Raw genomic sequence first — 15,317 nt, 5'->3', positions numbered from 1 at the left:
ATTATATCATATACCGCAATTGCGTGTCCTGAAAACAGAGGATTTTATGTTCATCGAACCACTGGGATGTCCTAATCCGAATGTATCAGCCATACATTGTATGTTTCCGACCACAGCCCAATTGATTAAGAAATATAAAACAGAGCTAATAGCAGTGGACATTGAAATTGATGTGGACCCTTTGGAGAAGCAATTAGCCCATGAAGTAGAAGAAGTTAAACCAACATCCGAGGTGGAGATGGCATCTAAACCTACGGAGGATGAGATGGTAACTAAATCTATGGGAGATGGAAACCCTGCTCTCATCGAAATACAACAAGCTCTAAAAACATTGCTAGAAGCCATCCCGCGACTGATAAAGAAGCATTGATGCCTAACAATACTTTCCTGGAATTGCAGAGGCTTTTCTCATCTTCTAAGACCAAAGGGATCTGCAGAATTATTGGCACAATACAGTTGCATCTGCCTTCAGGAGACATGGTTGCTCGATCCGTTGTTACTTGATGGCTATACCATATATCAAGCAGATGCCAAGCGTGGTAGCAGTGGACGTCCTTTTGGGGGTCTATTAATTGGGATAGTGAACTCGATTGTGTCTCATAAGATTAAGTGCAAAGCAGAGGAGCAGCTACTGGCGGTGGAAGTCGAACTCCATGACGACAGAGGCCCGGGACGGTACTTATTAATAAATCTCTATAATCCCCCAGGAGCACGGGCTCGGGATCTGTTACAGGAAGCAATACAAGATCTGTTGTCATCTTGGTGGCTAAAAACAGGAAATGTTGCTGTAATGATCATGGGGGACTTTAACTGCCATATGATTGACGAAACACGCTTACCCCCTAATCCGGACCTTAACAGTAGGTGCATTATGACCCATGTGAAAAGAGACGCTGAGGGGCAGGGCTGGCTACAATTGCTTGGAGCTTGGGACATGGCCATGATAAATGGCCGAACTTTGGGAGACCGGCCGGGGAAACCCACTTGGACAAATGGAAAGTCGGTCAGCACATTGGATTATATATTTATGTGCCCGGAGCTGCAGACAAGAGTAGTGAATATGATTGTCGGGCGCAATGAATGGAGCGACCATGCATCACTGCAGTGTACTTTAAATATCCCATTATACCCGCAGATGTCTTCGAACATTGGCACCATCCAAACTAATGTGACAGGATCCAGAATTGTATGGTCAGAAAGAAATGTCACCATGGCCAAAGAATCACTTGAAACTATTGCATCCTTGGGTAACCACGATTTTGAATGTATGTCGATCAATGAGATTGAGGATTGGATATTCAGATTCTCATGTAAACACGCAGTGGCAAATAAGCGATCAATGCTAAAAATAGGGGGAGTAATACCCCCATTTAACAGGGAAATTAGGGATGCCAAGAGAGGACTAAGAGCAGCTACTCGCAGATTGAAATTGATGAATCTACCTGGATCTATGTATCGTGAGAAAATAAGGAAAATCAAAAATCGATATAGAGCAGAGATTAAAAATATCAAGAACAGTGAGAAAAATAATAGGTACCAAAAACTAGTGCAAACTATCTGCACTAGAAATTCCCGTGGCATCTGGGCACTCCTAAATGAGAATAGGGAGAAGACTAAAGGTCCCTTAATTAATCCAATAAGTAGGGTGGTGTGGGAAAAATTCCTATTGGAAAGGAATAGTGGAGGGCCAGAAACCCCAAAGAACCTTGGGGTAATAGTACCCCCACGTCCGCCTTTTTCTGTCACTCCTGAGGCAATATTGGAGAAGATAGCTGCCCTCAAGGCATCTAGAGCACCTGGCCCTAACGGCCTGGCTAACATAGTGATCAAGAGCCACCCTCTATTTTGGGCAGATCTGCTATCCCTGCTCTTTAAGAAAATCCTAGAGCAGGGGACAATACCTTGCTCCTGGCAAACTGCCATTTTGATACCTGTATTCAAAAAAGGTAACCGCATGGAGCCTAATAACTACAGATTACTATCTATGTTAGATGTCACGGGCAAGCTCTTTTCCTCATTAGTTCTCAGTGAGTTACAGAGATGGGCGGATAAGTGTAACATTCTTAGTAGATTCCAATGCGGGTTCAGGCAAGATTTCTCCACTTCCCACAATCTTCTGGTTATGGACATACTTCGCTCACGGGCGCTTAGTAAGGGACAGCCTCCGCTGTATGCTCTATATATCGATTTCCAGGCAGCTTTCGATACCATCCCCCGAATGAGGCTATGGGCGAAACTAGAGAAATTGGGATGCCCGACCGGCTTGCTCTACTACCTAAAATTACTACATCACAATACTTCGGCTTGCCTTAGACTTGATCAAGAAGGCAATCTAACACGAAAGGTAAATCAAGATAGTGGGGTAAAGCAGGGATGTGTAACCACACCCCTAGTTTATAACCTCTATGTATACGACATCCCTGTAGCCATGAGCGAGGTTAACAACTGTCCCCCCAAAGTTGGTAAGATACCTTGCATAGTGTTAGCTTATGCAGACGACCTGGTGATCTTCGACGCTACCATAGGCGGTTTGAGACGCTCTGCTTCCGCCCTGTGGGATTATGCGAAATTAAATGGCCTGAAGATTAATTTAGATAAAACAAAGGTCCTAAGATTCACTAGGAAAAAAACAACACGGGTAAATCTGATAGTACATGGAAGCATCATACCCTATGCTCCTTCGTATCGTTACCTGGGCATTGACATTGAGCCCCTCGGTGACTACTCACTTTGTAGACAAGGGCGGAGTATAAGAGCGTTGCAAGTTACCTCGCTTATCGCCTCGTTTACAAAAAAACAGGGCGGCTTTACTCTCTGGGGAACGCGGCAGCTCTATATTCAAGTAATGGCACCCATGATTATATATGGCCTTGATGCTCTGCATACGATGGATCTTGAATGGTTACAAATACTGGAGGGCAAGTTCTGGAGGCGGATTCTGGGTTTATCCCCAGGGGTGCCGATGGCCCTGATTAGATTAGAATTGGGCCTATTGTCCCTCAAAGCCATGGTACTGAAGAAAAGAGCTGGCTTCCATCTCAAGATGACAAATGGCCCTGCTAATCCCCTACTCTTTGTAATCCACCAGGAGGTGACCAAAAAATACTCTACGTCACCCTTACATAAAGACATGACTACATTTCTCACTGATATTGGATGGACCCAAAGAGGGAATATGGTCACCAGGGAAACCCTTCATGCACTGGGTAAAAAAGTGAATCTATGGGATTGGCTTGAGAACTTTGCTCATTTAAGTACTCTTAGGTCCTACCAATTTATTAAATATCGCCTGTTTAGTTACATGAAGCCCCAAGCTTACTTATCCCTGTCTCCCTCTAGTAGACTCAGACGTTTTATCATCCTATTTAGATGTGAGCAACTACCGACCCTGTTTAAGCAAGGCGCTTGGGAAAAAATCCCGGTTGATAAACGTATATGTCGTCTCTGTAAAATCACAGAATGTTTGGAGACAGCTAGACATGTACTCACTGGATGCTTGGCACTGAGAGCCACGATTATACGTCATCTGGGGGACTTTGTGCATGATCATGCGACCATTCCTGAAATGCCCTTCTGGCTGTACTGTACCAATACCAGTAATATGCACCTATTCGTTGCATTATATAACATCTGGCAACAAGTTGAATTGGGACTAAAATGTGAACTGGAATCATCACAGGATGGATGAAGCCTAAGGGAGTGCTTAGAGAATCCCTGTGGCAACAGTAATCAAGTGGGCAAATATAAAGGTTGCATGTAATGCAAGTATGATTTTATTAGTATATATGTGTATACGGTTCGAATTGAATATATTGTAATGTTTGTATTATATGTAATTGTAATATGTAAATTATATGTGTAAAGTTTGAATTTATTTCATACTGTATCACATTAAAGAAATTTGAAATTTGAAATTATGGTCATATGTTCCAAACTGTATGAATAGATGAGATCCAATAATTTTGATAGGTTTTCTTGTGTGATCTCCTATCATTTAACTACACGTTTCGGGCTTAATGCGCCCTTCTGTAGGTTTAAGAAAATTGGATTGACTTCACATTATCGGTAAAACATAAATATTGCGTCTTAATTATTTATCTTAATCTTAGAGTAAATAAAGAATATTCCTAACGTGGCTCAATACAAGCGAACTAACCTTCGGTTTCCCGATAAAAGAAGGCTTGCTGCTAATGTGGCTGAAATTCAATCAGAATGCTAACAAAGATACAGAGACGCAATGTTATGGGCCTCCTCATAGCAGCATGGTTGGCAATAGCCCAAAGGTGGAAGCAGAAAACTCCTCCTACGATGGTAGACTGGATACAAAGAGTGTGGTCACATATAGCGATGGAACGCATTACATATAACGTACAAGGGGATCACCAGAAATTCGGAACGGACTGGAGTTCGGTTCTAGACTATTTACAGAGTGACTATATGGCACAATGGTGCACTCACAAAATATGATTGCTGGACATGTTCAAATAGAGAAATATGCATAGATATGGAGCATCAGAGACAACCATAGATCCTTCTGGAAGGAGTGCGGGGGAGTTAAGGGAGATTCTTGGTTGTAATGTTATGTTTAAAAAAAGTCAATAAAAACAAGTTTAAAAAAGAAAAATGGAATTTCCCCTATCACAAAAGGGAGAAAAATAGGAGGGGAACTGGAATTAATATTATGTGATTACTATACTATGACTCCCCTTTTTTCCCACCCAGCTGACTCCCTTAATGTTTCTATATGCCCTGTTATCCTCCTCACCTGTGCTTTGATATTAGGGAGCTCTCCATCCTGCTTTCATGCAGGGGCACGTTGGTGGTGAGGCTCAAGAAGAACTCAGGCGGGGAAATGATGAAAAGGCTTCTGAAGGTAAGTGTCTAAATTCTTAGAGGGATCTTTAGTTTTAGACAGTTGGGTGTTGAAGTCTATGAGAGAAAAAAGGTTCTATGGTGAGAGAGCTCTCTCCTCAGGCAGTTTTAACAACTCTCTTTTTCTTTTGCAGGTTTGCTGAAGAGAAATGTTTCACTTAAAGAGCAAGGGCGTTGTTGAAGAAGAAACATGAAGTCTTCACTTCAGGTAAGTGTGAGCGTGAAGTTTGGAATGACGCGCAAAGGCTTTGGATTGCTTGAAAAAGGTTGTCGGAGCTTCAGGTACGTAAGTGTGCAGTTTTACTTTCACTCGCTACAAATGTCTTAAAAGTTCTTTCATTAACTATTGTATCTTGTCTTGCAGGTTTTCGTAGGTCGGAGGATTTCACAATGAAGCCGCGGCTGTGGAAGAAGATTGCTGACTGAACTGCGGAACTATGGAAAATGAAGTCACCTGTCGGAGGACTGCTACCTCAGAAAACCAGGTACATTGAAAACTTAGATCTGTGGTACTTCGGTTAACTTAACAAGTTCATAACATGACTTTTTCTATTGTCTTACAGGTCTGTGAGCTGAGCGGCGGTAGTGTTACACCGTTGTCAGCTGAACTAATGCAAAGCGCATTTTACTGCAGGGGCGGGGCTTTTATAGTCCTCCATGCCCAACTACTAGTTCTCAATAGCTACTTAGGCAGTGACCCGCAGGGCGGCCATTTTAAGGGAAATGGTAAACCATTGGATCTCTATGGGAGCCCATTGTAACTTTGGTTCTGAGGAATGTCATGCTAATACCCATCTAGCCCCCACTCATCTACACCAATATCTCTTCCTGCCCTGAATACCTGATCCCAAACCTGCAACTCTGGAGGTGATCATAACAGGTTTTTACATCAGCCACATCAGTTGCTGTGTGTTTTTGGGATGCCTGAAATGTGAGTGGGAAACTGAAGTGATGCGTTTTGCATTGAGCAGTGGCACTTGCGGCCCCGTATCATGCACATACACGGGCATTGCAGCGTCGTGAGGAACAGAAGTAGACAGTTGTTGTTCGGACAACTGCTTCTGGAGCAAAAGGGGAAGATGAGTAGCAGAGTGTATCTGCTATTGTCCTGAGGAAAACATCACATAAGAGTAGAGGAGCAAGCTATGGAAAGATCCTTGTCTCCCCAACACCACCATCGAAATCCACTGATGAGTCTCAGAATAGTCAAAGTCCAGGCCACAACGCATGATATTGGAAACCAAGAAGGAGATGGAGGAGGATAACACCACAATTACTGTGACAGCAGGGAAAGACACTGCTTCCAACTTTGCACAGGGTCTTTCAATCACAGCATGGAAGATGTAAACGTGCAAAATGTCAGTGTGTGGCAGTCTCACCTCATCTTCTACCAACACCTCCTCCATGACCAGGGGAGCATAGTAGGACATATCTTGGCCAACGAAGAAAATCCAAAGTATACTCACACTTAGAATTACAGCATCCCACCACTTGCACGCTGTGCAGGAAAACTGTGTGCTGGGAAAATCCTGGTGCCATGTTCCGCACCACATATGTTTGATGCCATATTCCACATCATCACAGGCAGAGATAAACGCAGAAGGCCTCTACTGCCACCCTCTCACCAGTGGTCAGTCACCATATCACCATGTGTATACTATCTGTCCAGAACTGTGCCATAGCTGCAGTGACTTACCGCAGGGGTCACACACTGAAATAGTAGGGGGGATCATTAGTACTTGTGCTGCTATGGTTCTGCTTCATTCTTCAGTCATACAACTACTCTGACACCACCACAGTGGTGCACAGCGAGCCAGCTACCTTCGAACAAGACAGACAGCACTCTTAGCAATTGTTGGGTTATCCCAGTTAAATGAGAGCTGCAAACATTAGCATTCCAGTCCCTGTTACTTGGCAGGCAGAACTGAGTTGAGAATTCCCACTCGAATGTGCCCAGCCCAAAATAAGACATGGGGCCTCATTACACGGTATACGGTAAGGGTTTACCAGTACCGGTAAGGGCACCGGTACCGGTAATCCCTTACCGCCTTACTAACAGGTCCCTTTGCCGGACCCAACCTCAACAGCTGGTTTTACCAGCCGTTAAGGAACTGGCCCGCAAAGGGACCTTGGTGCTAATTACAGTACCGCAATTTGTGATACCGTAATTACCTCCTTCCCCATTCCCATTGAGCCCTTTGGGGGTAAAAATGGGAATGGGGAAGAGCCTTGGTGAATGGGGAATTACCGGCCCCGCTCACCTTGGAGTAGGCCGGTAATTCCGCCATCCACCAAGGCGGACACGGTAAAATACCGGCGGCAACCATGGTGGTAATAGCGCCATGGTTGGTTACTGCATACCGTGTAATGAGGCCCATGATGTTTTGGTCGAGAGTCGAGAGAATAATATCCTGTTCGCACTTAAGTTGACTAAATGAGCATGTTCATAAATATGGACATTGTCACTGTCATTATTATAATATTTATTAGTATTACAGGGGTTCTTCCATCGAGTTGGCCTTTTGTCACTGATGTAGGAACGGTGTAGGTCGAGAGAGGGTCAGGTTTTAAGCCTTTATGGAAATCCCCCATGGGTTCAGCGAAAGAACATTCTAGAGTCTGGATGATGGAAAAGGGTGGTTTACAACCTCATGTGGACTGTTTATAGACGCATGTGAGGGGGAACTCAGCAAATGTCCCTTTAGCCATGTTTATTTAGAGGATGCTACACTACCATTGTATGTGAAGGCAACTCTAAACTGCGCGCTTAGGGGTGTATTTTTGTGCCTGATTATGCGGTTGTTTCTTTCAAGAGTGGGAATTCCAATGTCAATGAGGAGGTGCACACATAGGTCACAGTGCCATCAGTCTTGGTGAATCAGATGCAATTGCCAGCTTTCTCCTGCAACATTTTCAAACAGATCCTCCACAATGTTTGCAGAACTAAACTTTGATTGGCCCATTATTTACCATGAATGGAAGGTTATGTTTGACAGTATTTTCAGGTCATGCTACTTGACATTGTTGTGATGAAAATCCAGATCAGCCGGCATATGAATGAAATGGTTTCAAAATGGAGGATAAAAATGTACTGTCATAAGAATGAAGAATGGAAATATTTGCTTTTGTTCACATTCTAATCTATGTTATTATAGGTGATCTACATTGTCAGAAATCCCAAAGATGTTATGGTTTCATTTTACTACTTTGAATTTATCTGCAAAGCATTGATACCATCACCAAATTTTGAGCACTTCATGGAAAAATTCTTAAAAGGGGAAGGTAACGTTTCATTTTTTAAATGAGTAAATAAAAGCAACTTTGTTGACATTTTGCATAATTAATATTCTTTCAAATATTGCATTCAGTTAACAGAACTTCTCAAGCTATTGCCGCTGAAACTGGCTTGCTTGAGAAAACGTTTTGATGTTTTTGTAAGTAAGGAAACTGCATAAGAGTAGTGTTCAAATGTAATTAGAGATAGATTATAAATACATTCAACTAGCTTTACAGTAGACCTCTTTTTAATCAGAAGAAGGCTATCATTTGAATTATAACAGAGTTGGAATTAGAACTGCAATTGAGCTTTTTATTTAGTTAGACGTTGCTGTGAAAGAAGGACACACATGACAAACACACATGATTATGTCTGGAAGATCTGTGAATCAATGGCACTAATTTGAGTGACAGGCGCTGCATGAGGGTGCAGAACGTAGCGATCAATTGAGGGAGGGGCTTGGTTGGGCGTATACCTCAAGTTATTCTTAACATGGCTGAGACTCCCAAACACACAGGGGATAGAGGCGGCAAGCTCTGTATAGTATGTGGGAGTTTCACCACGGCCACACCAGTTCCTGTAAACTGTGAAGCTGTGCAAACTGAACAAGCTATGTGTGGCAAATCAGAAGACGTGTCACTCTGTCTGTCATGAGAACGCATAACAACAAACAGGGTATGTTGTTGGGGTAAGAAACCAAGGAAGGGCACGGACAAGCCGTTGGATTCCTTTTAACCGTTAAATATGGATCAAGCGTGGTAGCACAAAAACAACGGTTTTGTAGGAAATAATGTTTTAATGCTTGAAAAATCTGAGGCAAAAAGCTGGAGGTGTGTATCCTCTAACTCGTAAGTGCAAGGCGTTACAGGAGGGTAGCAAATCCAAAGGGGTTAGTGCTTCACTGTCCAGGACTGGGGATTAGATTCTGGAGCTGTGAGGTGGTCGTCCGATCTGGATCGGGTTAGCTGTTCATACTCTGTGTTCTGTATAGTTAATTTAATGGTTCCCGTGGGTAACAAAGAATCACAGATATTTGCCGCTTGGAAATGCACAGATTAAAAAGAATTCTTTGGCCAAAGGGCCAAGTGTTGAGGGGAGGCTCTTCTAAAATTTCACACTCATACCATCTGGGAGTGTGCAGGAGCAGTTGTTTACGCAATATCTTATTCCTTTCGATTGAGATATTTGTTATAGGTCATGAGAGCCCTCATGACCTGTAGGGTCGACCGGTTTCAATGGCTAATGATATTGGAGCCATCTACTTCAGGACCGTTGTTCAAAACAAGGGGTGAATCCAGAGGTTTCAGAGTGTCTGAAAAAGGACAAATGCTGTAATGTAGGGATACAGGAAGGGTGGGGGGAGAGAAACAATTGTATAGCATTAAGACTCATGGGTATAGTAATTGTATCCTTGACAAGCAGTAATTGCTAGACACCTTACCCAAAGAGTAAGAGGAACAGTGTGACTCAAACCCAAATAAATTGGAGGTGCAAGGTTGCAGGAGGATTGAGGTGCCTGATCACCGGTGTCAAAAACAGTGACTCATCAGAGCGGGCAGGGGGTGTGAACAGGGAAGGGGGAGGTGATAATCCGGTGGCTGGATGTGCTGGGAAGGAAAGAGGAATGACTACATGTGGTCGAGGGTACCTCTGTGCAGGCTGGATGTGCTGCAGGAGGACTGTCGCTGTCTGATCGGTGGCTCTGGAAGGCAGAGAGAGGGTTCTGTCAAAAAAAGGGGCTTAGCAAAGGTGCTGGTAGCAACAGGCTGTTCTGTGGTACAGAGGAGGCAAGGACAGTACCTGGTAAGCGTCTCCGTAGAGTCGTCTGCTCGTTTCAATGGTGCAGCTCGGAATGAGCGCAGTGTCGGAGCAAGGCCAACCGCCTCTAAAAACAAAGGAGAAGCGCGCACTCATCTCGCGTCAAAATGACGTCAGCGGGCGTCGTGGCCACGTCTTGTGTGGAGCGGTGAAGGTCCACACAGGGAAGACGTGCACGATCGCCCGTGAATAGTGCCGAAAAACACGTGTAAACAGCTGCTGGATGCTGTATGGGGCTCCAGTTGCAAAAAGTGCCCGGGGGCTGGGTGCACATTTTAAATCGCTACTGGCTGGGTGGGATGGACAGGGGGGGAGGGGGGGGTGGCTAGGGGGGGCGTGGGGGGTAAATCTAAAAAGGGGCCCGGTGCGGGGCACTGGAGGGGGGCCAGAAACAGCCAAGCAAAGGGATGTCAATGTGGCAGGAGAACCCAAAAAGGGGAGGGGTGTGTGTGATGTGCGCAATCACACAGACGGACCCTCATGGAAGAGATGTGAGCTGGACAAGGCCTATATTCCAGACTGTCTATGGTAGCACTGCTAGATCGTGCCACTGGATGTTTTCGTTGAGTCCTTTAGAGCATGTGTTGAGTTTGTAAATCCACTGCTGTTCCCTTCTAAAGAGAATATTGTTAAAGTTGCCCCCTCTCACAGGGGGTGTGACCCTTTCTATGATGGTCCATTTAAATGAGTCAGCTGTGTGTCCTTCAGCTGTAAAATGTTGGACTAGGGGAGCAGTGAGTTTGTTGGTACGTATACATGACCTATGTTCTACCATGCGTATCCGAACTGCCCTGGCAGTCATGCCAATGTATCTAAGGGCACAGGGGCATGTGATCATGTAAATCACTCCTTTGGAATTGCAATTGGTCAATGTCATTTGCCTCCAAGGTGTCTGCCATCCTATGTCGATCTCTGTCGTGCGTGATGTCTGGGGGCACATGGAGCAGTTGCCACAGGGTGCATGTCCTCTGGCTGGTACTGTATTCCAGAGGGTGCGCTGATTGGGTCCTGTGGGTAGAGTGATGGGTGTTAGTGTTTTTACCACTTTATCTCGCAAGTTCTTTCGTCTTTTGAGGGCGAAACGGGGTATGGGGATGGTAGTGTCTCCTGTGTTCAAGATCGGCCATAGCTTCTTGACTTCTTGTTTGATCTTGTTGAGGAGGGGCGAGTAACTGAATACTGCTGTGAACCCTGTGGTGTTGACTGGTTTTGTGTGTTGTTGGAGGGTCACAGATCTCGGAATGTTTCTGGCTCCTTTGTAAGTGTCTCTGATGATTCTCTGGGGATATCCCCTTGCTGCCAATTGTTCCCTTAGGAGGCTGGACTGTGTGATGTATGTGGGGGTCTGGCTGCACAGCCTGCGATATCTTAAGAATTGTCCGAAAGGCAGGTTGTCTCTGAGTGCTCTAGGGTGGTAGCTAGAGTAGCATAAAAGAGAATTTCTGTCGGTAGATTTTTTGTACACACTTGAGACTAGTCCCGCATTATGGGCTGAGATTGCAAGGTCCAAAAAATGTATAGATTGCTTATCTTTTTCTAATGTGAACTGAAGGTGTGGATTCAGTGAGTTCAGCCAGGCGTGGAAGGACACCAGGTCCAATAATGTCCCTTTGAAGATTATGAAAATATCATCTATGCATCTCCGCCATATGCCAAGATTGGCGACAAAAGGGTTGGTGGCTGGGTAGATGTGATCAAAGAGGTCGACATATAAGTTTGCTAGGCTGGGGGCAAAAGTGGCTCCCATCGCAGTGCCGGATATCTGTTTGTAATAGGTATTTTGAAACAGAAAATAGTTTTTGGTCAATGCAATCTCTGCCAGTTGGTGGATGAAGGTGGGCGGCACGCCATGTAATTCGATGCCAGAATGTAGTAACCTGCTCAGCATGTTCAAAGTCTCTTGTTGAGGGATCCGAGTGTACAGAGACTCGATGTCGATAGTGACTAGCCATTCTAGTTGTGGATCATACTGCAAGGTGTCTAGTAGGTTCAGCATATGGGTGAAGTCTTTTACATAGCTAGTCATTTCGGAATCTGGTCCTTTATGAAAAAATCAACAAATTGAGAGAGTGGTTCTAGGATTGAGCCAATGCCGGACACAATGGGGTGTCCGGGTGGTGGCACGATGCCCTTGTGGATTTTAGGTAAGGCATACATTGTCGGAATGCGAGGGTGAGGCGGGGAGAGGAAAGCAGACTCACGGGCGCTGATGTAACCTTCGGCCTCTGCTTCATAGATGATAGGAGCTATTGTTTCCTGAAGGGAGAGTGTGGGGTCCATGCGGAGCATTTTGTAGCTGGTGTTATCACTCAGAAGGGTGTTAACCATGTTGATATAGTTGGTGGTGTCCATGATGACAATGGCTCCCCCTTTGTCAGCCGGCTTTATGGTGATGTCTGGATTTCCAGCTAAATCAGAAAGGGCTGTCAGTTGGGGTTTAGTACAGTTATTGTTGATAAATGGAATAGTCCGCTATAACTCTGCTATTTTCTTAAGCAGTGCTTGTTCGAAGGTAATTGATTCTGGAGTGTTGGTACAGTGTGGAGGGAAGAATTGTGAAGGTGGGCGTAGGCCTGTAGCGTCAGTATCTTCAATGGTCTCGTTAATGAAGTACTGTTTCAGTCTTATTTTTCGCATCAGTTGTGTGCATTCGACCCGCGTTTGGAAAGGGTCGTACCGTGCTGTAGGGATGAAGGATAGACCCTTCTGTAGAATTTCTTGTTCTGCACTGGTCAATAAATGCGTGGACTGGTTGACAATCAATGAGGGAGCAGTGCTGGTATGTTGGCTTGGCCTCTGCTGCGGGTGACTATCGTGGGCGGCGGGTGATTCTGCCATCGTGCCCGGTGCTGACCTCTCCCTCTTTGGGTAAGGTGTCTAGCAATTACTGCTTGTCAAGGATACAATTACTATACCCATGAGTCTTCATGCTCTACAATTGTTTCTCTCCCCCCACCCTTCCTTTATCCCTACATTACAGCGTTTGTCCTTGTTTCAGACACTCTGAAACCTCTGGATTCACCCCTTGTTTTGAACAACGGTCCTGAAGAAGATGGCTCCAGTATCATTAGCCATTGAAACCGGTCGACCCTACAGGTCATGAGGGCTCTCATGACCTATAACAAATATCTCAATCGAAAGGAATAAGATATTGCTTAAACAACTGCTCCAGCACACTCCCAGATGGTATGAGTGTGAAATTTTAGAAGAGCCTCCCCTCAACACTTGGCCCCTTGGCCAAAGAATTCTTTTTAATCTGTGCATTTCCAAGCGGCAAATATCTGTGATCCTTTGTTACCCACGGGAACCATTAAAGAAACTATACAGAACACAGAATATGAACAGCTAACCCGATCCAGATCGGACGACCACCTCACAGCTCCAGAATCTAATCCCCAGTCCTGGACAGTGAAGCACTAACCCCTTTGGATTTACTACCCTCCTGTAACGCCTTGCACTTACGAGTTAGAGGATACACACCTCCAGCTTTTTGCCTCAGATTTTTCAAGCATTAAAACATTATTTCCTACAAAACCGTTGTTTTTGTGCTACCACGCTTGATCCATATTTAACGGTTAAAAGGAATCCAACGGCTTGTCCGTGCCCTTCCTTGGTTTCTTACCCCAACAACATACCCTGTTTGTTGTTATACTCTCTTCGCGCAACTGTCCCAGTTGCTGGGTTTGATTAACTCAAATTTAATAAGAGGAAGGCCACCCTCCCTCTTTCCAGTTGTTACTCAACACTACGGTGTGTTTCAGTACTCTCATCAGCACCCCCCTCTTTCCCCCCCCCTGTTTTTCACATCCCTTTGCCCAATGGCCGAAGGACATTTCCTTGCCTTTGCGGAAGAACTGGTCGACGGGATTCTTGCCAAACCCTCATTATTAGGCATTGACCTTACCCCACAGAACATCAGCAATAACGATGAATGAAACGAGATCGAAGCTTTGAGAAAGAAAATCATTCGCACGGAACTGCATGGAGCATTGATGACCGAATATCTAAGGGCACATGCAGCACCAAATGGTCTCATCATCCGCATCGAACCACATATTTTTTGGACAATTTACAGTTTAGAAAAGATTGGTCCTTCATTGCCAACAAATGTACACGTGACTGGTTGGTACTTATCATTAATACCGCTAAAACAATCACAGACAACCTAGTACGAGAACTGAACGACAAAAGTGACCTTTTGAAAACCAAAATAGCCATAGATATTTACACAGCAAAACTAAGTCTACTGGACACCACACTTAAAGAATTCAAGGAAAACACCCTGAGCCGAAAAATTACAAAACTGAAAAAAGACCTTACAGCATTCACGCATGTGAGAGTGTACCCCTATGTAGGGGAAGAATATTTTTCAGAAGAGGCGAAACAATCCAGACGAGACGCTGCACAACTATGTTTCCAAATCCTCCAACGAGGTAACGCTAACCGCTCTTGGAACAGCTCGAGCAGCAACTCTAGCAACAGCTCGGCCAATAAAAACTGGAACAAGAGGCGTGTACAATTCGGTGGTCAAAATCAAGAAACCCCCCCCGCGGTTCCTTTTTTAGGCCCACGAGGGAGAGGTCAGCACCGGGCACGATGGCAGAATCACCCGCTGCCCACGATAGTCACCCGCAGCAGAGGCCAAGGCAACATACCAGCACTGCTCCCTCATTGATTGTCAACCAGTCCACGCATTTATTGACCAGTGCAGAACAAGAAATTCTACAGAAGGGTCTATCCTTCATCCCTACAGCACGGTACGACCCTTTCCAAACGCGGGTCGAATGCACACAACTGATGCGAAAAATAAGACTGAAACAGTACTTCATTAACGAGACCATTGAAGATACTGACGCTACAGGCCTACGCCCACCTTCACAATTCTTCCCTCCACACTGTACCAACACTCCAGAATCAATTACCTTCGAACAAACACTGCTTAAGAAAATAGCAGAGTTCGAGCGGACTATTCCATTTATCAACAATAACTGTACTAAACCCCAACTGACAGCCCTTTCTGATTTAGCTGGAAATCCACACATCACCATAAAGCCGGCTGACAAAGGGGGAGCCATTGTCATCATGGACACCACCAACTATATCAACATGGTTAACACCCTTCTGAGTGATAACACCAGCTACAAAATGCTCCACATGGACCCCACACTCTCCCTTCAGGAAACAATAGCTCCTATCATCTATGAAGCAGAGGCCGAAGGTTACATCAGCGCCCGTGAGGCTGCTTTCCTCTCCCCGCCTCACCCTCGCATTCCGGCAATGTATGCCTTACCTAAAATCCACAAGGGCATCGTGCCACCACCCGGACGCCCCATTGTGTCCGGCATTGGCT

At 45.0% G+C, this 15,317-nt stretch overlaps 1 protein-coding gene across 1 annotated transcript in view; it reads left to right on the top strand.

Moving 5' to 3' along the window:
* LOC138566161 (amine sulfotransferase-like) overlaps nt 1–15,317 on the top strand; it is a 974,685-nt gene that overhangs the window by 231,031 nt on the left and 728,337 nt on the right. The window contains exon 5 of the mRNA XM_069643191.1: nt 8,028–8,154. Coding sequence (XP_069499292.1) covers nt 8,028–8,154 — 127 coding nt within the window. The remainder of the gene's footprint in view (nt 1–8,027; nt 8,155–15,317) is intronic.

Source organism: Ambystoma mexicanum, chromosome 2p (assembly GCF_040938575.1).
Source record: "Ambystoma mexicanum isolate Mex_15411 chromosome 2p, UKY_AmexF1_1, whole genome shotgun sequence".
Classification (NCBI taxonomy): domain Eukaryota; kingdom Metazoa; phylum Chordata; class Amphibia; order Caudata; family Ambystomatidae; genus Ambystoma; species Ambystoma mexicanum.
This window is presented reverse-complemented; position numbering and strand designations above follow the sequence as displayed.